Source organism: Schistocerca americana, chromosome X, assembly GCF_021461395.2.
Source record: "Schistocerca americana isolate TAMUIC-IGC-003095 chromosome X, iqSchAmer2.1, whole genome shotgun sequence".
In the NCBI taxonomy this organism is placed as follows: domain Eukaryota; kingdom Metazoa; phylum Arthropoda; class Insecta; order Orthoptera; family Acrididae; genus Schistocerca; species Schistocerca americana.
This window is the reverse complement of record NC_060130.1, coordinates 281,609,852-281,636,502: the sequence shown is the minus strand read 5'-3', so window position 1 is coordinate 281,636,502 and position 26,651 is coordinate 281,609,852. Positions and strand designations below refer to the sequence as shown.

Below are 26,651 nucleotides of genomic sequence, written 5' to 3'. Positions count from 1 at the left end.
TTTCATCCCCCGTCACGATCCGAAAGAGAAGGTCACTTCCAGATTCATGGTAACGCACGAGCTGTTCCAGGCTGAACGCCATGCGTTGTTCCATGCGTGTCGGGGTCAGTTGGAGGGGCACCCATCGTGCTGACACCTTCCTGCATCGATGAACGTATGGATGATCTTGTGAGCTCGCTCATGTCCGATTCCAAGTTCTGCCGTTACTCCATCGGTGGTGATACGCCGGTTCGCTTTAATCATGTCATCCACCTTCCTGGCATTTGCATCTGTAGTGGCCGTGCGCGTCTGTCCAGGTCTTTGTATGTCCTGCACTTGCTGACGTCCATCACTGAATTGCTGGCACCATCTCCTCACCATTTGCCTCGACATCACACCTAACCCATACACCTCAACAAGGCGGTTATGAATTTATGTGCCTGATACTCCACGTGCCCATTCATAGCGGATAACAGCTCTCACTTCCGCCTTTGACCACGACTCCAAAACGCACCTCCTCTCTATACCTCCGGGAAAAGACGGAGCGGCTGGCCTCCGCTTTGCGCAGGCACTGCGACAGCGCCATCTCCTTGATTGCGGTCGACCTCTACCCAATGGTGTATCGGTGCCTTGCACGTGCGCGTTCACCTGCCGTGTCGTCTTTCGCCCACATCACACAACTCTGCCCACAGTCGACAGGGGAAACTTATTTTCCAACTCCCCCTCCTAGTATAGTTACATGTGCACGTGATAAGGACCTCCTTGTGCAACATGTGATTTCAGCTCTGCAAGAATGCAACAGTGTGCACACCACTATTTTCATGCAAGATGGAGTGGCACCATATGTCGCCTGCCGGGTGAAAGTTTTGGTTCGAGAAACCTTCGGTAACGACTGTTTCATCTGTAGGCAATTTCAAGAAATGTGGCCTTCCAGATCGTCCGATCTAAATCCGTATTACTTCTGCTTGTGGAAATATATGAAAGTTCGTCTCCGTCAGAGATGTATCTGGACTCTATCTGATGGGAAGGATAGCACACGTCGACATATAACTCTGATTACATAGGATATGCTGTGAGTAACTGTTGACTATGCCGTGTTACAGATGCAGCATGTTGTTGAGTCGGGAGACCATATTGTACTCATATTGTAACTTGCGGCCATGTCCTAATGAACATGCCAGAACCACCGTTATCATATATTTGATAGTTCCTCCTCTTACCCAGCGCCCACATCACATTATGACTGCTTACACCGCCATATTTTCACCTGGTAGCAGAAACTGGACCTTTTTTCAGTATCGATGAATGAACATATCTATGATGTTTCAGCGTCGTGCGACGTATACAGCCCGCACTGCAGCACTCGGAGTACCGTAAGTTTAATTAAACACTCCAGTGTTATTTTGTTGAAAGATAACATTACAGACACCTCGAAGATAAGACTGATCCACCGGCCTTAACATGTCAGAAATGTAACACCTGCCTCCCAAATTACCGGTTATGCGAAGCACAGGTGATCGTGTTGTGTACCTAGCGGCACACGATATCATCACGTTAGGTGCAGGGCCTGTGTGGCTATGACGAATGCAACCCAGCAACGTTAGCTCATCTTATAGCCCCCACACACCGACTCACCCATCGTGATACTGTACACAGAACCGCGACTCTTCTGATAAAACTAGGTGGAACTACTCCCGTATTCAGTAGTGTTGTTGGGGCTTCACAGTTGGTGTGACTCTCTCTGTTGCTGCGTCAAGGGAAGCTGCAACAATGATGGCCGTGCTGACAGTCCGTGCTATTCCATAGGTCGTCGTACTATCCGTGTGGGTACTAGTCTTCTTGACTCAAGATACGTGACGTGGCTGTACTGTCCCACACGACCGAGGGCAAGTCGCACGGGGTCGCCCATGGCGTTGAATATGGCCCTCCTAGATCCATCGATTCCATAGTAGCATTTGACAGTCGTAAGTTACTGACTAATATCGCATAACTGTACGGTCCAATCACAGTAATGAGACTACTGCCTATGTTCGACGTCAGTGTGCAATAACCACATACAGATGACAGGTGGCAGAACTAGAAGTACATAAAACAAGTTGGGAGGACCCGGAAAAAAATGCAGTCATTGTTGTAATGCGGAAACAGCGATTCGTCTGACGTCCAAAAGGGCATGACCATTGGCTTTTGGACCAAGGGTGAAAGTATTTTCGCCGGCCGCAGTGGCCGAGCGGTTCTAGGCGCTTCAGTCTGGAACCGCGCGACCGCTACGGTCGCAGGTTCGAAACCTGCCTCGGGCATGGATGTGTGTGATGTCCTTAGGTTAGTTAGGTTTAAGTAGTTTTAAGTTCTAGGGGACTGATGACCTCAGATGTTAAGTCCCATAGTGCTCAGAGCCATTTGAACCATTTGAAAGCATTTTCGAAACGGGTAAGTTTACAAACTGTTCACGTGCCGCTGTGGTTACAGCATACCTTGGATGCCAAAATGGCGTTATCCAAAACTGACGCCAAGGCAACTGTGGCACACCACGGGCCACACATACAGGGGTGAACGACGGTTGCGGAGACGTGTATGGGGGAATAGTTTTGCAGCTGTTGATCAGCTGACAGTCCAGATGAACCAAGGGGCTACCAACAGCGTCTCCTCAGCGACCAACCAGTGATCATTGCTACATATGGAGCTCCGCAGCAGGTACCTGTTTCATACTCCCATGCTGACCGCTGTTCATCGACGATGAAAGCCGAAATTTGCAGGCCACTACCGCGACTGGACGTCCACTGCGTGGAGACGGGTGGCCTTTTCAGCTGAATAACGTTGTATGCTGTTTCAGAGAGATGGTCGTTTGTATGTATGGCGTGAAATGTCTGAAAACAAACACCGTACAACAATAGTCGCAAGGATCCAGGCCGAAGGAGGGAGCGTTATGGTCTGGGTAATGTTTTCTTGGCATTCCCTGGGTGATCTTGTAATTCTGGAAGGCACAATGGATCAACACAAGTATGTATCTATCCATGGGGACCATGTCCACCCCTACATGCAGTTTGTTTTCCCGCGGCACGACGGCCTCTACAAGCAGGACAATGGAACGTGTCACACAGTCCACAATGTAGGGTCGTGCTTCCCAGAGCACCAGGATGAGTTTTCCGTACTTCCTTGGCCATCAAACTCTCCGGTTTTATACTCTACCGAGTGTCTGTGGGCCACTTCGATTGGGCTGTTCGTGCCGTGGATTCTCAACCGTGAAACCTAGCGGAGCTAGCCACTGCAGTGGAGTCGGCATAGCTTCACATCCTTCTAGGTACCCTCAAGAACCTCATTGACTCTTAAATGCAATGTATTCGCAGTTGCGAATATGGGCAACAATCTGCTGTATAATGGAATGACGACCATGAAAATTTTTGCGGGAGTTCGACTCGAACCCGTATTTCCTGCTTATCGCGAGCGGTCGCCCTACTCTTAGGCTATCTGAGCACGACTCATGGCCAGACCCAAACTTCCAAATGTTGTCAACCCTGTGTCTACAACCTGTACACGTACATTCATTATGTATTTTCCCGTACAGGGGAAACATTTTAAATGAAAGCGCTTGGCCGGTGTCGGCGGATAAATACGATATTGCAATGCCTATGTTGTTCAGAAGTACGATGCAGTGTTATTAGGACATGCATGCATGTCCGAAGGTACACGCATCACACTTCTGACCAACACGGGCATTGCATAACGTGATTATTCAGGCTTCTGACATTGATAGGGAAAACTGTAATTAATATAGCTACGAAAGTAGATTATACTTCCTTTAGTGCCAGCCGGTGTGGCCGAGCGATTCTAGGCGCTTCAGTCTGGAACCGCGCGACCGCTACGGTCGCAGGTTCGAATCATGCCTCGGGCATGGATGTGTGTGATGTCCTTAGGTTAGATAGGTTTAAGTAGTTCTAAGTCTAGGGGACTGATGACCTCAGATGTTAAGTCTCATAGTGCTCAGAGCCATTTGAACCATTTAAACCACGTCCTTTAGTGAGAACTTTCTTACAATTCATGCGGATGAAAACATTATTACGGTAGCTTAAACGGTCCGGGATATATCTGAGGTGAACAGCTTAGATGAATCACCTTACGTATAATACCGCTCCATACTGGGCGTGTCATAATTAACAAGGAAACCTGTTATAGGTGAAAGTACGTTGCATTAGACTTAGATCCTTAATTGAGCCGTTTGTGAGATAATTGAGAATTCGTGGTTTCGAGCCGTCATTGACTTCGATATGGAATATTGTTGTAGTTAGTGCAAATGTATCTTAAATGTACACTACTGGCCATTAAAATTGCTACACCAAGAAGAAATGCTGATGATAAACGGGTATTCATTGGACATGTGATTACATTTTCACGCAATTTGGGTGCATAGATCCTGAGAAATCAGTACCCAGAACAACCACCTCTGGCCGTAATAACGGCCTTGATACGCCTGGCCATTAAGTCAAACAGAGTTTGGATGGCGTGTACAGGTACAGCTGCCCATGCAAATTCAACACGATACCACAGTTCATCAAGAGTAGTGATTGGCGCGTTGTGACGAGCCGGTTGCTCGGCCACCATTGATCAGACGTTTTCAATTGGTGAGAGATCTGGAGAATGTGCTGACCAGGGCAGCAGTCGAACATTTTCTGTATCCAGAAAGGCCCGTACAGGACCTGCTACATGCGGTCATGCATTATCCTGCTGAAATGTAGGATTTCGCAGGGATCGAATGAAGCGTAGAGCCACGGGTCGTAAGACATCTGAAATGTAACGTCCACTGTTCAAAGTGCCGTCAATGCGAACAAGAGGTGACCGAGACGTGTACCCAATGGCACCCCATACCATCACGCCGGGTGATACGCCAGTATGGCGATGAGGAATACACGCTTCCAATGTGCGTTCTCCGAGATGTCGCCAAACACGGATGCGACCATCATGATGCTGTAAACAGAACCTGCATTCATCGGACAAAATGACGTTTTGCCATTCGTGCACCCAGGTTCGTCGTTGAGTACACCATCGCAGGCGCTCCTGTCTGTGATGCAGCGTCAAGGATAACCGCAGCCATGGTCTCCGGGCTGATAGTCCATGCTGCTGTAAACGTCGTCGAACTGTTCGTGCAGATGGTTGTTGTCTTGCAAACGTCCCCATCTGTTGACTCAGGGATCGAGACGTGGCTGCACGATCCGTTACAGCCATACGGATAATATGCCTGTCAACGCGATTGCTAGTGATACGATGCCGTTGGGATCCAGCACGGCGTTTTGTATTACCCTCCTGAACCCACCGATTCCATATTCTGCTAACAATCATTGTATATCGACCAACGCGAGCAGCAAGGTCGCGATACGATAAACCGCAATCGCGATAGGCTACAATCCGACCTCTATCAAAGTCGGAAACGTGATGGTACGCATTCCTCCTCCTTACACGAGGCATCACAACAACGTTTCACCAGGCAACGCTGGTCTACTGCTGTTTGTGTATGAGAAATCAGATGGAAACTTTCCTCATGTCAGCACGTTGTAGGTGTCGCCACCGGTGCCAACCTAGTGTGAACGCTCTGAAAAGCTAATGATTTGCATATCACAGCATCTTCTTCCTGTCGGTTAAATTTCGCGTCTGTAGCACGTCATCTTCGTGGAGTAGGAATTTAATGGCCAGTAGTGTACTTTTGCCACAGCGGCCCGCTGACAGTTTACAAACTTAGACTTTTCGGAAATGTTTCCACCCTCGGTCCGAAAGCCAATATTCGAGCCCTTTTGGACGTCGGATAAATCGCTCGGTTTCCGTATTACAACAACGATTACACTTTTTCCTATTCCCCCACTGAAACGCTTTATATACCCTTCACTGCTAGTGCTGCCGCCTGCTGTGTGAAAACGGTTATTGACCGTTCATTTTGAATATAGGTGATGGTCACATTAATGTCACTGAAATGTGTAGACTGGGTCTTAAGCCGATCGGGGTGGCCGAGCGGATCTAGGCGCTACAGTCTGGAACCGCGCGACCGCTACGGTCGCAGGTTCGAACCCTGCCTCGGGCATGAATGTGTGTGATGTCCTTAGGTTAGTTAGGTTTAAGTAGTTCTACGTTCTACGGGACTGATGACCTGAGAAGTTAAGTCCCATAGTGCTCAGAGCCATTTGAACCATTTGAACTGGGTCTTAATCCAAAAATGTACATGTCAAAAGATACATCTGAACTAACTTGGAGAAGATTACATACTGAAATCAGTCGTGACTTCAATTAGACACAGTTATCCAACAAACAGTTTGTTTGCGAATCCATGTGTTTACTGGAACGTTTTTCCTTGAATTATCGTATACTTCATCCGTGTCCGTTATCGCTGTTAATTGCGATACACTCGGCATTAAAATTCACAACAATCGAAAAATATAGTGAAATTCAGGAAGAGCTGTAAATAGTTGACGCTTCATAGAGGATTGTCGGTTGATCCTCATCATATAAAATGTAATATTTTGCTCTCAAATAGGCGGAAAAACTCATTACTGTTTGATTAAACGGTTGAGGAGCAGTTGATGGGATCAGCCAAAGACTGCGATTCATTGGCAGAACTCTTAGAAAGTGCAACAGGTCTACTAAAGAGACTGCTTCCACCACGCTTGTTCGCCCTATTCTGGAGTATTGCTGTGCGGTGTGGGATCCGCATCAGGTGGGATTGACGGATGGCATCGAAAAAGTACAAAGAGGGACTGCACGTTTTGTATTATCGCGAAATAGGGGAGATAGTGTCACAGACGTTATACGTGAATTGGAGTGGCAATCATTTAAACAAAGACGTTTTTCGTTGCGACGGGATCTTCTCATGAAATTTCAATCACCAGTTTTCTCCTCCGATTGCTAAAACATTCTGTTGGCACCAACCTACATAGGGAGAAATGATCATCACGATATAATAAGAGAAATCAGGGCTCGCAAAGAAAAATTTAAGTGCTCGTTTTTCCCACGTGCCGTTCGAGAGTGGAACGGTAGAGAGACTGCTTGAAGGTGGTTCATTGAACCCTCTGCCAGGCACTTTATTGTGAATAACAGAGTAATCACGTAGACGTAGATGTAGATGAAGTGTAGCCCACCCACGAAGGAGGAAATTTACAAAATTCTCGTGCGACCAATAATGCTCATCAGCCAGGAACCCTTACCAAATGAGATTGATGAAAGAAACAGATTCACCTATAAATCTGTTGTGCACACCCGGAAAAACATTAGTAAATATGTCACAACCAGTCTGTGAAAATCATTTTCTATCGGGAATTAAAACTGAATAATAATTTGCCCAAGGAGTCGAAAGAGATGCTTAAAATACACTTATCTAAGAAGGCGCTCATATCGTACATCATAAACATTGTATACTAGAACAGTAAGGATTAGTTACAGAACTTAGAATGTGATTTCATAATAAAAAAAGTTATCACTTGTGCGTAATACCAATGTCTCATTTTTTATGAGTTCAGAGTCTAAACCAGTTGTTGATACAGGCAGAAGGGATAAACGTGGAGCTACGACAGAGGCGTGGCGGCGTAGTCATGAACGTAAAGATATCTACAGTTGTATGTCGCTGTGGGTAGTGAACCGCGTGAAGAGACTAAATGTACTTACAATGTCTGATGTCTTGCATTATCAAGAAAACTTGCTTCGAACATGTGCAAACATAATATAACTGTACACTAGGTCTAAACCAAATACGGGGGTGCATTTGTTAAGAGACTGCCCTCATATTCGTGTGTATCGAGGCTCATGCTCTGGCTGGCCATCCTGGTTTAGGTTTTCTGTGGTTTTTGTAAATCACTTCAGGCTTGGTTCCCTCAACAAGGCCGTGGCTGACAACCTGTCCTGACCCCTCCTGTATACAGGATGGTCAGAAATACTCTGGAAAGCTTGTAAGAGTGTTGCAGGGTAGTGTGTGCTGAGAAATAATCGTTAAGAAAAAAAATTCAGTGCCTTGCGCCGTTTCTGAGTTAATTAGCACTGAAGTTAGCCAATCAGGCTGCTGCGCGCGCAAATTCGAACGGCCCGCCAGACACAAATAGTGTCAGGTGTCCTCATAGCATAGATGATAACGCACGAGACTGCTCAGCTTTCGCCGGCCGAGGTGGCCGAGCGGTTCTAGGCGCTCAGTCCATAACCGCGCGACTGCTACGGTCGCAGTTTCGAATCGTGCCTCGGGCATGGATGTGTGTGATGTCCTTAGATTAGTTAGGTTTAAGTAGTTCTAAGTTCTAGGGGACTGATGATCTCAGATGTTAAGTCCCATAGTACTCAGAGCCATTTGAGCTATTTGCTCAGCTTTCGGCTCAGGTTCGATCCTTTCCACCGTCCCATGTCCAATTTTTGTATCGTTCTCTTGGTCTGTTTTAGGAAACCAACCGAAGAACACGATTGGTAGCACCCTCTCTGGCGGGCCGCTTGAATTTGCTCGCGCAACGGCCTGGTTGGTTAACTTCAATGACAATTATCTAGGAAACGGAGCAACATATCTAATTTTTTTCTTAATAATTGTTTCTCAAAACGACCTACCCTGTAACACCCTTACAAGCTTTTCAGACTGTTTCTGACTACCCTACATGACTTATCTTTATCTTGTGTTAGGTTGATAACTTCTGTATCATTGTAAAATGATCCTTGGACGAGTAAAATACTTTCACTTACACTATAAAATCCAGAGAAGAGCAGCACGTAAGTCATCGGTTCGTTTACTAAGAGCGAAAGTTTCACCAAGAAGCTCGTCCACCTCGAATGGCAGACGATACAAGAGAGGTGTGGAGCATCTAAGTGTGGTTTACTATTAAAATTCAAATGGCTCTGAGCACTATGGGACTCAACTGCTGAGGTCATTAGTCCCCTAGAACTTAGAACTAGTTAAACCTAACTAACCTAAGGACATCACAAACATCCATGCCCGAGGCAGGATTAGAACCTGCGACCGTAGCGGTCTTGCGGTTCCAGACTGTAGCGCCTTTAACCGCACGGCCACTTCGGCCGGCTATTAAAATTCCGAGAGCACACTTCCCTAGGGGAGTTACCCACATACTATCACGTTCATATATTTCTCGAAAAGGTCATGAAAACAAAAACCGTCTCTAATGACCTCGCTGTTGACGGAACGTTAAACTTTAATCTTCCTTTTTTCATGAGAGTAAAATTACGGAGAATCGAGGTCACAAGAAGTTTTACCAACACCTATTTTTCCCACGAGAACAGGGAAGGATAAGTGACAACTGTACATAAAGTACCCTTCGCCACACACCGTAAGGTGGTTTCTAGTGTCTAGATGTAGATGTAGTAGATGTGATGACAAATAACCTGTTTGATTTAGGGATACTGCCGTTGTGGGAAATAATAATCCAAGAAACAGGGGAGCAAACATGGCGCAGGGGGGCTTGCAGCATACGTCTAGGTTACAGCCGGTGAAGTAGGTCCATAGAATTGGTGTGTCTATTAGGCGTATATTGCAGCGCCCATTCAGCTTCCATTAGCGCGCCCTAACTGCCAGAGTGCTCGCATCCGGACGGATCATCACACTCACCGCTCGTCCTCTCGCGTCCTGCGTGTCACGCTCCACATATCATCTCTGTTTCGGCACTGAGGCATTTCTTACTGTCTGAAAGTGACGGCTATACTCAGTTACGTCCAATAAGACGTTTCACATCTTTCAACTTGCGTTCGGGATATATCCCAATACACATATTGACCTATCGCTATCTGATTACGTTCAAAGCCCTTGATCTCATAGTCCGCTGTGAATACATTTAAGACATTACAAACAGGATTAAAGAACAGCCAACGAACACTGATGATGTACCTGATATTTCTTTCTCGTAAGAATTATTTCACTTTTCCTACGTATATTCTAACACTTGAGCCATTACTTCGACTCCCATTATGATGCACTTGGTAGAAAGCACTTATCATATTTAACTACCACCTTTCGTTTTGTTGTTTTATGATGCGGAGCAAACTCCACAATCTCTATGGAAATGCGACAGCTTTTAAAATGCTTTATCTCAGTCTGTGGTCGCCATTCTAAATGCACTGAAGTGTTTGTTATCTAACTAGACAATTACCATTCTTTTGAAATGCATTCTCCGACTGGCTTGATTTCAATCAATACTTCATATCACTACTGTGTATTTGTAGAAGTAACCGGCATATGAACAGGATTAATGTTGCATTGCCCCCTGCGTTACATATTGTGTAGTGTCTGCAACGTTCAGTTCACTCACACTAACGTGATAACTATAGCCTGAGACTATAATACACTGACGGAAAAACATCGCAGCACCAAAAAGGAGTTGTACGACATAAACTAAAGTTGGTAGGCGTGTTTCTCCATCTGAAAGATGATGTCTATACAAATTTCTCGCCAGTCACATCAAAGTGACAGTAACACCTCCACGATAAGAATGCAAATCAGGGTTGCTTTAAATACACGCTGTAACTGTCGTAAGGGTTAAGTACCTTTGAGATTGTACATGGTGAGCTGATGTCAGTCAAGAATGGCTTTAAGGCTACAAAGACACCATTATCAACACCTCATTGAGTTTCGACGAGGTCGTGTAATAGGACTACGAAAAGCTGGATGTTGCGATATTGAACAAAGACTTGGCAAGAATGCAGAAACTGTACACGAGTACTGGTAGCGGTGGTCACGAGAATGTCCGCTTGCAAGAAGACCGGGCTCCCGACTGACATATAGCACTACCGAGAGGGTAGACCATTGTGTTGAGCGTATGGATCTGGCGCATCGTACTGCATCTGCAGCGGCAGTTTGAACAGCAGTCGGCACTACAGTGACACAAATAACTGTCACAAATCGGCTACTTTAAAGTCAACTCCGAGCCATACGCCCTGTAGCGTGCATTTCACTGATCCCAAAACACCGCCTTTTGCAACTTCAGTGGTGTCAAGCGAGAACTCACTGAAGGCAGAGTGCAAGTCTACTGTTTTCTGATGAAAGCTGGTTCTGCCTCGGTGCCAGTGATTGCCATTTGTTGGTTAGAAGGAGGCTACTTGGGGGCCTGCAACCAACCTGTCGGCGTACTAGACACAATGGACCTACACCTGGAGTTGTGGTCTGAGGTGCGATTTCTTATGACAGCAGGAGCACCCTCCTGGTAATCCCAGGCACCCTGATTACAAATTTTTACGTCAATCTGGTGATTCGACCTCATGTGCTGCCAGTCATGAATATCATTTCCGGGGTAGTTTTCCAACAAGATAACGCTCGCCCACATTCTGTTGTTGTATCCAGATATACTCTACAGAGTGTCGACATGTTGCCTTGGCCTGCTCGATGACCAGATCCGCCTCTAGTCGAGCACTTATGGGACATCATCGGAAAACCCCAGCGTCATCTACAACCAGCATTAGCCCTCCCTGTATTGACCGATCATGTGCAACGGGATTCGAACTCCGTCCCACGAACTGACATCAGGAACTTGTACAACGCAATGCACGCACGTTTGCATGCTTGCATTCAAATTGTTCAAATGGCTCTGAGCACTATGGGACTTAACTTCTGAGGTCATCAGTCCCCTAGAACTTACAACTACTTAAACCTAACTAACCTAAGGACATCACACACATCCATGCCCGAGACAGGATTCGAACCTGCGACCGTAGCAGTCGCACGGTTCCCGACTGAAGCGCCTAGAACCGCTCGGCCACCGCGGCCGGCTGCTTGCATTCAACACTCTGGCGGTTACACTGGTTATTAATGTACCAGCATTTCACATTTGCAATGGCTTATCTCGCGTTTACATTAACCTGTGGTCCTGCAGTGTTGTGTTGCCTAGACGGATGTATTCCTGAAATTTCATTACTCTACATTACTTATTTTTAGTGTCGCATTTTTTCCGTCCGTGTATTTACTGTAAAATACTTTCTGTTTGTTGTGCTCTAAAGCTCTGGTAAATTTAAAAACGACATCATGTAAACCATAAGCTACTCTTCAGTGACTTGAATAAACGGCCAGTTTCGATCAGGGACCATTGTTGAACACAATCTGGATTAAAAGCAAGAGGTATATTGGAATACAATGACGTCAAGCAAGAAGCTCAACGTTGAAATGACGGCTAGAAACTGTATAGGGAGTAAACATATTTCTAAATTATAGAATACGTAAATGACAATATAATCGATCAGCAGACGTAGGGTGAAACATTTTAGAGATGTGTGGCGTCACTCTTCTCGTTAAAGTCTATAAAATGTTTCAAACTACGTCCAACGTCATTAACTCTAGTTTAATGCAGGCTGCGCTCAACAATGTCATTTGACGGAAACCGGGCGCTTATTAAAAATAGTTTCAGCAGCAACTTATGGTGTTAAATGATATTATTTTTAAAATACTATCTCCTCCAATATGATCGGCTCAAACTTCGTGCTGCAGCGTATGGATATCCAGCAAAACTTGAAAGTTTCGTTACCTCGTGTTAAGCATTGTTTCACGACTTTACTATCTTCTGACACCTAGTTGATATTCATCAAGGAATGTCTTTCTACTGATTACCGAGTACGGCGGAACAGTGCTTCAAACACTGGACACGTTTTTACGAGGAGTAGGGTTAAAGTCGTCTTTCGGTCATCCTCATTTGCTGTCCCGTGGTTTCCCAAAATAATTTCAGTCCAATTCTGGAACGATTCTTTGTAAGATGACCAAGACCGATTCCTTTTCCCATTCTTATCGAACAGCTGACTTTAAAGATGTAGATGTCACAGGGTCTAAACAACTGACTCCACCGTTTTCCGTGTTTTCAAATCATTGAGATATTTAACTAGGAGATTTCTAGTCATTTTATCCTAACAGACACGATGAGTTTACAGACTACAGTAATTTCTTGTGATATCGTACGTCATGGCAAATTTTGAGTCACTTAAGGCTGTTTATTAAGTCGATTAAAATTTCATAATCACCATCTACTTTTTACAGATTTGCTTCTCAGATGCTGGTTTTGCCAACAGTCCTTCCTCGTTAATGTCATAGGTTTCAGATGAACACCCAGGACTCTATAAGAAGATGTTTCACATCTTTGTTAGAGAAACAGCTACCCTTTTTAGTTTGTTTCGACATCAATCCTCTAAGCGAGTCAATATCTGACTCACGCAGCTGATTAATGCTGGCTTGCAAATCGGGAGAGCCATGGTTTGAATCCGGAACATATCACTGCTGTTTACGTTTCCAATGGCGTTTCTAAACCAGATGAGTCCAAAATTTCGATGACTTTGTATGCAACAATGAAACTTGTTTCTTCTTCTTCTTCAAACTTTGTTATGTCCCTTAAGTGCTCGATCTATGTAAATATTGAAAAATTGTGTCTGCACACACACACACACACACACACACACACACACACACACACACACACACACACATTCACTTACTAAAAGCATATTTTTAAACACAAACCTGAAGCAAGCAGTTCTCCGACGATACTTGAACGATTGTCTACGGACGCTTTTCTTTCCAGTCAATGGAATTTTTGTATATTTATATTTTATCTGGCCCGACGCACAATAATTAAACGCACAGTAGGAACTTAGAGAATCTTTATATGAGAAGAAAATTTGTTACTTTACGTCCCACTCAATTTATCTGTAGTACTCTTGTCTACGAGTTCACCTGTTGTTGGTCCCTCGAATTACTGTGGCAACGGTGTAAGAAGTATTGCGTCTGTCTTTTCATCCATTCATAGGCTTTTCTGTTAAGTGGTGCATTTAATCACGTGTTTACGAACTATTTTCCAGATTTGCAGATCATTCGTTTCTCAGAGCGCAACAAGTTGAGTATTTTCCCTTTGCATATAGCTCTACCACAACCAAAGTTTCGACTGCATAAGCTGCTTCCCTCCGTATTTGAATGTATAGAATGTTCTCTTTGACATCAAACCAGAACTTTAATCCTGTAAAAAAGAGCTTTATCCTTCGACTAATGAGATTTTCTTAGCTCGTTTACTGCATCGTAACTTGATAACACCGCTTCTGAACAGCTAAATCATTTAAGATATTTCATCTATACAATTTTATTTCTAGTGTATAATATCGTAAAGCTCTGACATCTAACAATATTAACAATTTCTATGCCCTCTATATAATACAGCTGACAAAGAGAGGGTAGCACAGTCGATATGCAATGGTGTGTGTGTGTTTGTCCTTAGGATAATTTAGGTTAAGTAGTGTGTAAGCTTAGGGACTGATGACCTTAGCAGTCAAGTCCCACAAAATTTCACACACATTTTTTGAACAGTCGATATGTGAACACAGTTGAGCAATGTAGTACTCTAGTATTGCCATAATGTTAAGTTATCTGTCGGGATGATGTTTCATTGCATTAATAGGAGTTTCAAGAACTTTGTTAATTGTTTTAGCGGCCATTGTATGTTAAATGTATTGTATATATTTTTTTCTTTTCTTATGGATGAGTAGGGATGTTAAATGAGAGAGTTTTCGATATGTCTAAATCAACGCTGGCATGGTTTTCTGCTTACTCCGAAAAGTATCAAACGGGCCGAGAGGTAAGTTTGCCAGATACCTCATGTATCCTTATTCCATAAGAGAGTGCAAGAAGACTGCGCTTTTAATTCAAAGCGGAAGAGGAAGAAGTTATTAATTTGGGACACATAATGTTAATTTTTGGTTTTTCCCTATGCCGTAATTGTAAAAGTCTCCCGGTAGAGCGCTGTTTCCTACCCATTTACTGTGCTTATGGTGCGGGTTACCACGTTGAGTAAACATGTACTCAGGGACTACACTAGACAAAAATGCATCACATGTGAAATCCGTGAGTCAATGATAAGTTCAACTCAGTCCCTTGCCTGGCTGTGCCCCTTAATTAGTCCCAGAGGAAAATAACGTATCAGTATTTTATAAACGTAACTTTAGTTGTTTGATGGATAACGACAAGCGGAAATTGTCATAAAAGTTGGAAACCCAATAATGTGTGTATTACAATGATAAATCCTTCTGTAAAATACATGCACGTATTTTATACAAAGCTATGTAATTCACAAAAATTTCAGTTTACTCAAGAGTCGTACCATAAACAGAAACACTTTCACCGTTCTGTCGACAATGGAATATACGACTCCAATCTTCGAAGTTGTGTAATGTGGTACTGTTACTTTCAAGTTAATCTGATTGCAGTATGAAGCAGTCATTCAAGAAGGCAACGAGCCGCTAGTGCATCACATGGAGGTGTTCCACTGCGAGGCCCCACCGGAGGAGCAAATCCCTGAGTATCAAGGTTCCTGCACGGACGAGAAACGTCCGAAGTCCACCGCCGTCTGCAAAAAGGTTCTCGCCGCCTGGGCTATGGGAGCCCTACCCTTCACCTATCCGGAGGTATGTCATCCAAATACCCCTCTTTACGTTATACATATTAAACCTCTGCTTATCAGCAATAAAATCTTTGTTAGGATTATTATTTTCGTAACATAGGTACAATCAAGTACATGTCAAATTAACATATGTACTATTATTTTCTGAAGAAAGTGCAATATAGCATTGCCTGTGCTGTTCCAAAGTACGATGTCATCTTCTTGCATCGTACTTCTGAACATTGCATCGTACTTCTGAACAACACAGGCACCGTAAGATCGTATGTATCCGCCGACTCCAGGAAAGTGACTTTCAATTAAAATCTCTCTCCTGTGCAGGAATATACGTAATGGATGTACGAGTGCAGGTTATACACACATGGTTGACGACATATGGAACTTTTGGTCTGACCCTGGAGTGTGCTCAGAAAGCCTAGTGGTAATGCGACGGCTCGTCGGGAAATCCGGTGTTTGAGTCCCGGTCTGATAGAAACATTCACTCTCGACATTCCGTTATACAGCTGATGGTTGTCCTTATTCGCAATTGCGAATACATTTCCTGAAAAAAATTGTTTTACAGCATTTATATTACACGTGGTTTCAGAGCTAAACCACTGGTACACCAGGGACTGTTCACTTTTTGTGGTACCCCGTATAACATTTTCTCCACCACATGTCTGGCTCGTCCATTCGGTGTGATGGGGGTATCTGCATCTGTATTTACTCCTTTATCTTGTGGAACGTATGTTTTGTAACAGATGATGCGTAGTATTTGGTTTGGTCCTGACATTTTGATGCCCCTTTAAGCTCTGCAATGACATCAACTATAAACTACGTCAAACTCATTCTATCTTCTGTATTAATTTCGCTGAACACTGTACTGCCATTGTCAACAGATACATTAAAGAAATGCCTCAGTGGCACTATTTTACTGTTATTGTGACTGTCGGAGGTTACTGACTTCTGATCAATTGATAAGTCATCCAGTGGCTTATAGAGCACGTCTCTGGTCCGGTCAACAGCTACCAGATTCCATGATTCCTTGGCTGAGAAAAGTGCTTACACGCTGAAACCACCGTGACTCTCTTGTTCGAGACTAAATCTGACATGAAGTATATGCTTGCGGCACACAAAAAGTAATAGTAAAAGATTAGTCAGCTCGTACCATGAACAGTGAGGTTCTCGGAAATGTATAGTCATCAAACAAGAAACAAATTACAGACAGCGGAACACATGAGAAGTATGGGCTATAACGGTAATCTCAAAGTCAGGGAAGACGGTAATTGTGTGGTATTACATATCGAGTACTGACGTTGGTGGCTGAAACTACCAGTAAAGGTCACGGTTTCGTTGTCACACCACTGATAAGTTAGGTACTCGACTTAAAAAATGTTTTTTCGTAGAGAACCACTGCTAAAAAAGGATTAAATTGCTAATACAATCCATAATTTCGATCCAGCTGATGCTTTGAACTGGTGATATGAATTGTTTTTCTTTCTTTAATTTGAGCTTAAGTTACCCTTAACTCATGTAGAACATTGCATTACAGTTCCCTAGGAAGTTCCAGTTACATTAAAGAGACCAGATCTCCTAGACAGGAAACAAAATGGAGGAAAATAGAAAGATGCTGACGGTATTTCTCTACTATAACAAAATTGTAGCTTAGTGTAGAGGTTTTTTGGGAATAATTTCACACAAAATGCCCCAGTACTGTAGTATGATCATAGATAACTGGATAATGACACAGCCGGCCTGGGTGACCGAGCGGTTGTAGGCGCTACAGTCTGGAACCGCGCGACCGTACGGTCGCAGGTGCGAATCCTGCCTCGGGCATGGATTTGTGTGATGTCCTTAGGTTAGTTACGTTTAAGTAGTTCTAAGTTCTAAGGGACTGATGACCTCAGAAGTTAAGTCCTATAGTGCTCAGAGCCATTTTGATAATGATACCTTCGCGACATAAAAAAGGCCTTACGCGCAACTCAGCTAGTGTCACTGATTGTTACTGACCACTGATGTTCCAATCATAGTAGGGAACGAAGTATGCCATTGAGGTTTGTTACAGCAACAGTCTGTTGATGAGTGAAATAGTTAATTTCCTTGACTCCTTCTGTTTGAGAAACGGAAATGGGTAAAACAGTTAAGTAGTTACGTTACTGGACACGCATTCTGAAGAAGCGGGGTTTGAATACCCGTCCGACGGTACAGTTTTAGGGTTAATGTAATTTCTCGAAATCACTTAAGCTAATTACCGGGATGGTTCGTTTCTAAATGGCACATATATTTATTTGTTTGGTCTTGTCCAGTACCAGCATGTACTATGCCTCTAACGTACTCAACGTCGACTATGCAGTGAATCATAGCCTCCCTTCCTTGTTTGAGAACATAACTGTTGGACTCAGCTGATACTATTTGATGACAAGGTGGACTGTTTTTGACCTGACGGTGAATAATTTTTGCCTTTACACATCTCCGTAGCAGAGGTCGCTAAAGCTCGCTTGTACGTTTGCACTCGGCCCAGAGGTAAGCCGGTACGAATCCTGGTGGTGGAAGAGATTTTCACTGCCAGTATTTGACAAGTAGGGGAAGGAGAGGTGGTGGAATAAAGTTCCTGATCACCAGTCTTTGCGCCAATGTCGTGGATTAAATTCCAAACCTCTCCACAGCGTCTCATGAGGTGAGGCATGCCACACTGTTGATGGTGCTCCGTCTGTCGGATGGGAATGTTAAGCTCGGCGACCCTCTTGGTGCTATTTGAGAAGAGTGTGCTATGTGCCGGTACCGGGTTTCACTCACTCCGTCCTCTCATCACCATCATACAACACAAACATGAGACTACACTATGCACGCATCCATTACTCTCACCTACACTCTACAAATACACATAACGATACAACTCTCACATCGAATGTCAAACCAAAAACCTTTCACCAGTCTAATTTACAAACTGTTATTTTATTGGGCTACAATTTCCGCGGTATATTACGCCGTCTTCAAGCCCCCTGACCGACGAGTAGGAAGGTTCCAACCTCGGTTTCGGTCAAAATAGGGGCCAGCATTCAAAGACTGGTGTCTGTAGATTTCTGCTTGATACAGCGATCACTTCAAGCATCATCTGCCGACTGGTTAGATAAACATTCAAACCAGTTTATCAAACAGTTGGCAGATGACGCTTGAAGTGATCGCTGTATCAAGCAGAAACCTACGGATACCAATCTTTGAATGCTGGTCCTTACTTTGACCTGAACCGAGGTTGGAACCTTCCTACACATCGGTCAGGGGGCCTGAAGATGGCGTAATATATCGTCGAAACTGGTAGACCAATAAAATAACAATTTGGAAACTAGACGGCTGACAGATGTTTGATTTGAAATTCGATAGGGACCTCCGAGGTCCCACAGCCATCTCTGTAATGATGGACATAAACAGCAACTCTCACACATCCGCAAGGAAAAGGACCCATGTGCACGGAGGAAGAATAACTTTCCAGACAGTTGGCTGAACCCACCCCGTGGGATATCCCAGCCAACAGTTCCATACGACATTACATTTTTACTTTTACATTTTTTAGGGAAAATACAATTTTTTTCGAAGCAGTCTCGTTTTAGACTACTGCACTTTAGCCAACGTATTTACAGTGAGTTGATTCGATCCCTGCAAAATATCTATCTATGATTCCTATAAACGCTCCATAGCAGACCAAGCGATTCTCAGTCACAAATTCCACGTAGGCTACTCCACTCTGTAGACGAAGCCACTGACGCATGGCTGTACGTTGGTGCTCGACTTGGAGGTAGCCGGTTTGAATCCTGGTGGTGCAAGAAACTGGGCGGTAAATGGAGAGGTGGTGGCAGACTGATAAACATCTCTTGCGCCAGTTTCTGGAATTAAAAATTCCAAATTTCTCATAGAGTGAAGGCATGTGAGTGAAACTGCCGTTGGTAGTCCTCCCATCGGATGGGCACGTTAAGCCCAGCCATAACGTTCGTGCTATGCGAGAGAAATAGACTGTGTACCGAGGCTGGATTTCACTCTTTCCCTTCTCTCTTCATCACACAACACAAACATGCCACCACACTATACACTCATTAGTCAACCACACTCAACAGATACGATACGATTAAGCCACAACCCTCACACCCAGCTAAGGAAGAAGCTATTGTGCAAGGAGGAAGAAAACCTTTTCCAATTAGGCAGCTGAACAATCCCTAGTGGTCTATGAGATTGCAATGTCATAGAACTCTTCCTCTTTCTTTAGATTTGGTAATAAGTGGATGTTAGTGGATACAAAATATGGCGGGTAGAGCGAGAAGGCTGATTGTACAACATTTTCTACTTCTAATTCTCCGATTTCCTTTTTTGACGACCTATGTGAAAATGTGCACTGTCCTAAAGAATGCCGATCTTTCATGTTTGCAATTCAGGACTCTTCTCTCATTTCTCCTATCCTGTTCGTTCAGTAGACTTATCTGTTCACAAGTAATAGTTTATTTTTTTACTCTTTGCAAATTAATAAATAAGAACAATCCTTTTTCTGTATGAGGAAACACTGCCCATTACCTACCCTGTATCTGAACACGAATGTGCCATACATGTTGTAGCGCCACCGGCCTTCGCCCACTCCTTTGCTCGCTATTTCGTTACTGGCATCAGTAGGTGGAGCAACGCTAAACATCATTGGTATTGTTTTCAGAACGGTCCAAAAATTGGTGAGAAATTCAGTTTCGTATTTACTTACGGCCAGAATTCAGTAAACGAGGCACAGATCCTACATACGAGGGACGTTCAGTAAGTAATGCAACATTTTTTTTCTGAAAGCAGGTTCGTTTTATTCAGGATTCCAATACACCGTATTATTCCCCACTCTTTTGGTTACAAAACCAATTTTTCAACATAATCTCTGTTCAGTGTGACGGCCTTAATCAACCTTACTGGGAGGGCCTGTATGCCTGCATGATTCTAGTCTACTGGTCGACGTCGGAGCCAACGTCTTGCTGCATCAATAATCTCCCCATCATCCACATACTGCTTCCCGTGGAGTGCATCCTTCATTGGGACAAATACACTAATACTCATAAATTCAGGATAATGCTGATACATGGTGAAACAACGCTCTGGTGGGCAGTTTGTGGGTTTAAATAACCTCAGGGTATGACCATACGGTGCATTTGACCTGCGGTCGTCGCTCGGTGGCGCTGGCAACAGTCTACATACACAGAGGTGTGTTGGTGCATGTCAGAGTAAGTTGCAGCGAGTAAGTGTTTAGATGTTTTTAGACGTGCTAATGGTGACTGTGTGTTGAAAATGGCTCAAAGAACACATATTGATGACGTTATGAGGGGTAGAATACTAGGGCGACTGGAGGCTGGTCAAACACAGCAGGTTGTAGCACGGGCCCACCGTGTGCCACAAAGTGTGATCTCAATAGTATGGCAACGATTCCAGCAGACAGGAAACGTGCCCAGGCCCTACAGCACGGGACGTCCACAAGGAGACCGATATCTCACCATCAGTGCCCGCAGATGGCCACGGAGTACTGCAGGTAGCCTTGCTCGGGACTTTACAGCAACCACTGGAACAGTTGCCTCCAGACACACAGTCTACAGGCGACTGAACAGACATAGTTTATTCGCCCAAAAACCTGCAAGGTGCATCCCACTGACCCCTGGTCACGGGAGAGCCCGTAAAGCCTGGTGTCAAGAACGCAGTACATGGTCATTGGAACAGTGGTCCAGGTATAGTCTGAACAGTGATTCTCGCCAGGTTTTCATTTGGCGTGAACCAGGAACCAGATACTGCTGTTGAAAGGGACCTGTATGGAGGTCGTGGTTTGATGATGTGGGGTGGGATAATGATTGGTGCACGTACACCCCTTCATGTCTTTGACAGAGGAACTGTAACAGGTCAGGTGTATCGGGACGTCATTTTGCACCAGCCTTTTCAGGGGTGCAGTGGGTCCCACCTTCCTCCTGATGGATGATAATGCACGGCCCCACCGAGCTGCCATCGTGGAGGAGTACTTTGAAACAGAAGATATCAGGCGAATAGAGTGGCCTGCCTGTTCTCCAGACCTAAACTCCATGGAGCACGTCTGGGATGCTCTCGGTCGACGAGTCGCTGCACGGAATGTATGAATTCTCCGCCCTGCGAACTTTCTGCCCCACTAGAAATCTGCGAACTCTCCGCCTCGTACCTGTGTCCATTGTGTCCCGTACCACCTGCGGCTGTCTTCTATAACGAGAGAATTGAAAAGTTGGTACAACGCTACGACAGATGTCTAAGTCTGAGCGGCGGCTGTGTAGAAAAGTAGCTGGAAAGTGTAGCTAACCGTTGCAAATAAAACAGTCTTGATTTTCACTGTGATTTCCATTTCGCGACCTATCGTTCATTACTTTCCGAATAGCCCTCGTACCTATGGTAGAAATTATTTCATATATCTTTAATCGTCGAACGTTTAATATTACATTGTCTGGAGCAATTTTTTTTTTTTTTTTTTTTTTTTTTTTTGCGTAAACGAAACGTGGATTGTGGGAAAACTGAAAAAGTCGTAACTGGGAGCTTTTGAAATCTGGTGCCACAAAAGGGTGTTATAAATTAACTGAACAGATGACGTAAGAATCGAAGGGGTATCATAAGGAAAAAGCAAGGGAAGAAATACATGCATGCCATTAGCAGTAGTGGACAGAGTCTGAAAAGACGATACAGTGGCACTCCTGTGCCTAATGCCGTCGTTGGACGCACCACTGTTGTCGCACTTCTCTCTCTGCAGCCGTGTCACAGGAAACCGCAACAGTGGTCGCTGTGGTGACATTTCGTACTGCTCCAGACGTCGTTGCACTGTCCACGTGGTTACTCACTTTGCTGCAAACAAACCAATCTGGTGACTCGAGGAATGTGACGTGGCTGTAGGATCCCGCACGGCCGAGCGGACGATGTGTCTGACCTCTCGGGCGCTAGTCTAGGGAAACCGCAACACTGGCCGCCATGGTGACAGTTAGTGCTGCTCCAGACGTCATCGCACTGCCCATGTAAATACTCGTCTTGCTGCAAACAAGCTAATTTGATGACTCGAGGAACGTGTTGTGGCTGTACGATTCTGCACAGCTGAGCAAACGACACGTCTGTCCTCCCACGTGGTAGTTGGACGAAGCCGTTGCGATCCTGCATGGCGTTGAGGATCACCTCCTGAGGTCATACACTCCAAGCTCGCATGACAGTCGTGGGATCTCGAAAAACGCGATCAGGAACATCGCGAAACGATAACCTGCAGTCTCAGTAGGCCACGATCCTGCCGCTGTAGAATTCCGACATGGGCTGGTAGACGTTTTCATTTCTTACATGAGACATAACATAATCTTCTAAAAAACAAACAACATTCACATGCTATCTCTGAATGTGGAACCCGCCGCGTAATCGTTCCTTACATGAAGCATGTAGTTGGCGTTACTTTTCTATTTTGTGTGGGCGCACTGAGATGCTAATCTTTTGGATATGCAGACATGCGGTGGATTTAAAGACAATTTGATGTTTATTGCCTTATGGTGTCGATTTTAATGGCCAGCACTATATTTTCCTGGAAGTAAATTTCAGTTGATAACTGATTTATTTTACAGAGATTGAAAATAAACTATTTTGATTATTAGACAAATAAAATTGTAAATAACACATTATATTTTCGTCGTAAGGTTTTCCTGTAGTTTGCACCATGTCTAGTTTATAACGACATCAAGCACAATAGATTGTGAAACTGTTTCTTTTCCTTCAAAAAAACTTCAAATACTATACATTTACCTGTTTCTTTTTATTAGGAAGCAGGCCTTCCGATCGGCGGCCCAGGGTTCAATCCATATGTCATGCTGGAAGTTCATTATAATAACCCGGAATTACGTTCTGGTAAGCTGAGACAAAATTTCTTTTTGAAAAATAATGCCATATTCTATGTGTTAGGCACACTGAGAGAATTTCTGTTGAAAATCTGAGTACAAATATTAAACTGGCATTTCTATTTTCCAGAAAGAATCAATATTAACAACTTACTTAAATTTTTTGTCAGGCGGTGTGTTTAAATATCACGACATTTCTTGATACGGTGTATATTACTTTTTCTACTGCTAACGAAAGCCGGAAAATTGATGTAGCACTTTACTTGAGGTGTTTTCCGATGATAATGAGTACTTCTTATCTGACAATTTACCATTTCATTCAAACCAAATGTGTGATAACTGTAATGTTTGATGTTTTCATTATTTTGTAGTTAAGAATAATGTGCTTCCGTTGAGTGCTTTTCGTGACGAAACGGTGAATTAGATCTGGAAACGCACACTGTCTCATTTTGCCACCCAACGTTAGTTTGAAGATAATCTGAGAAATTATTAAAACAGGAAGTAGGATGAGAAACATTGCTTTGTAGATAGCGCGTCATTAATTTGGCTGTTACAACACCTAAACCGCTTAAAACTTTATTATTCTCTGGCTACACGCAGTTGACCGAGAATCTCCTCGCGTCTGGGACTAATAATGTGTGCAATTCTTGCTTTCACTGAATACCGCACTTGTAGAAGATATAAATGGCAAAATTTTGTCGATCATTCGAACTGGTAACAGAGTCTACCACAAATGAAATGAATATGGATTCCTTGATTCACTGTGAAATTTCGGTTCACGTCAAATGACGAGTGTACGTGTCGAAGGAGTTGTTTAAGTTTCCAGTGGTGGTTTGAAGTGCGTAAGTGGAATTAATAGGTTTCCTGCCCAGCTCATTAACGGATTTATGAACAAAAACTGAGAAACTGATAAATTCGGAACGGATTACTACTCGGATTTTGCCACAAAAATGAACGCTGATACTATCAATCTTTGTATCTAACAGTTCTTGTTGTTATCCAATATTTCTGTGTTTCGAAGTACAATGAGGTGACAAAAGTCATGGGACAGCGATATGCACAAATATAGATGGCGGTAGTATCGCGTACAGAAGGTATAAAAAGGCAGTGCATTGGCAGAGCTGACATTTGTGCCCGTGTGATTCACGAGAAAAGGTTTCCGACGTGATTATGGGCGCACGGCGGTAATTAACATACTTCGAACGCGGAATGGTAGTTGGAACAAGGCGCATCGGACATTCCATTTCAGAAATCGTTACGAAATTCAATATTTCGAGCTACACAGTGTGAAGAGCGTCCCGAGAATATAAAATTTCGGGCATAACCTCTCTCTACGGACAACGCAGGGGCCAACGGGCTTCACTTAACGACCGAGAGCAGCGGCGTTTGCGTAGAGTTGTCAGTGCTAATAGACCAACAACTTCTGCGTAAAATAATCAATATGAGACAGTCAATATGAGATGTACGACGAAGGTGCCCGTCAGGACAGTGCGGCGAGATTTGGCGTTGATGGGCTACGGCAGCAGACGATCGACACGTGTGCCTTTGCTAATAGTACGACATCGCCTGCAGCGCCTCTCCTGGGCTCATGATTATATCGGTTGGACCCTTGGCAACTGGAAAACCGTGGCCTGCTCAGATGAGTCCCGATTTCATTTGATAAGAACTGAGGATAGCCATGGACACAAGTTGTCAACAAGGCACTTCGCAAGCTGCTTGTGGCTCCATAATGATGTGCGCTATGTTTATATGGAATGGACTGGGTTCTGTGGTCCAACTGAACCAATCATAGGCTGCAAATGGTTATGTTCCGATACTTGGAGACCATTATCTGCCATTCGTGGGCTTCATGTTACCAAACAACGATGTTATGTCACCGAGCCACAATTGTTCACGATTGGTTTGGAGAACATTCTGGACAATCCGAGAGAATAATTTGGCCACCCAAATCGCCCGACATGAATCCCAGCGAACATTTATGGGACATAATCGAGAGGTCAGTTTGTGCACAACATCCTGCACCACCACACTTTCGCAATTATGGGTGGCTATAAAGACAGTATATCTCAATATTTCTGCAGGGGACTTTTAATGATTTTTTTAGTCCATGCCCCGTCGAGTTACTGCACTACGCCGAGCAAACGGAGGTCCGGCACGATATTAGGAGGTACCCCATGACTTTCGTCACCTCAATATATGGGTCGTGCCATATTAATCCCGACTGTTAGCGGATACTTAAAATGTGTTTCCTACGTCACATACAAAGTCGAATATTATTCAGGTCCGAAGGGAATTATTTAGTAATTAAAAAAATGGCTCTGAGCACTATGGGACTTAACAGCTGTGGTCATCAGTCCCCTAGAACTTAGAACTACTTAAACCTAACTAACCTAAGGGCATCACACACATCCACGCCCGAGGCAGGATTCGAACCTGCGACCGTAGCAGTCGCGCGGTTCTTTAGTAATTGAGTAAGACGTTGAGAATTGAGCATGCGTTATATCTCTGAAGCTGTTCGCTACTATGAAAGGCCAGTTCTCCCTTAGAAGATATCGAATACGATTATGAGCTGAATTTGCAACTGGAAGAATAAGAGTTCAAATCCCGCTGCTGTTACTCAGTTTTAAAATTTTCATGAATTCAGGGTTTCAGTTTATGAGAATTGTCAGATTTTTCCTACAAGACCGCTGCTAATACCTTTTCCCAGCCTAATCGAACAGGGAAATCTTTCATTTCAAATTAACTGGTTGTCGAGGTAATATCCAACACAAAACAGCAACAGACCTCCATTCGAAAGTGATTCTTACATATCATGATTTACCAGAATTTCTCTGAGGAAGTAATGTTTCATGTCAGTATAAAACAATCTACCCAAAATTTTAAAAAGAGAAATGAGTCTCTTCCTCTAACGAATTTGTGATATTTGGACAGTACAGAAAATGTTCATATCGACGACTTTATTACATACTTGCTTCTTTCAGCACGGTAGGCAGTGGCCGCTGCAGTAACTGCCAGAGCAACAATTAATAGTACAGTATTGGAGACATCTTAGAATCTCTGTATGGAAATAATACATCACTCTTTTCTGTTTTTTCCCTGTTTTTAGAATTACACTCTTATTCACATGTTCACTGTCCTCGATAATAGTTAACAATTTTATTTTTAAAATCTTTTCCAGATTGGGTTGACAGTTCTGGAGTTCGCTTACATTTAACATCTGAGCTGCGGCTATTTGACGGTGGCGTAATTGAATTGGGTCTGGAATACACTGACAAAATGGCAATCCCACCAAAGCAACCAGCTTTTACACTGTCTGGCTATTGTATAACTGAATGTACAGCAGTGGTAAGTATTTTCAAAAACTGATTTGTTGTTTGTACACCACCGGCATATACACAATATATGTTAAGTTTATTATTCAACCGGATGTAAAAAGAAGAAA

The 26,651-nt window shown here is 43.8% G+C and overlaps 1 protein-coding gene across 1 annotated transcript in view; it reads left to right on the top strand.

Moving 5' to 3' along the window:
* LOC124555778 (dopamine beta-hydroxylase) overlaps positions 1-26,651 on the top strand; it is a 149,857-nt gene that overhangs the window by 107,050 nt on the left and 16,156 nt on the right. Inside the window, exons 4-6 of the mRNA XM_047129829.1 lie at positions 15,157-15,354; positions 23,135-23,219; positions 26,388-26,554. Of these exons, the coding sequence (XP_046985785.1) occupies positions 15,157-15,354; positions 23,135-23,219; positions 26,388-26,554 (450 nt within the window). The remainder of the gene's footprint in view (positions 1-15,156; positions 15,355-23,134; positions 23,220-26,387; positions 26,555-26,651) is intronic.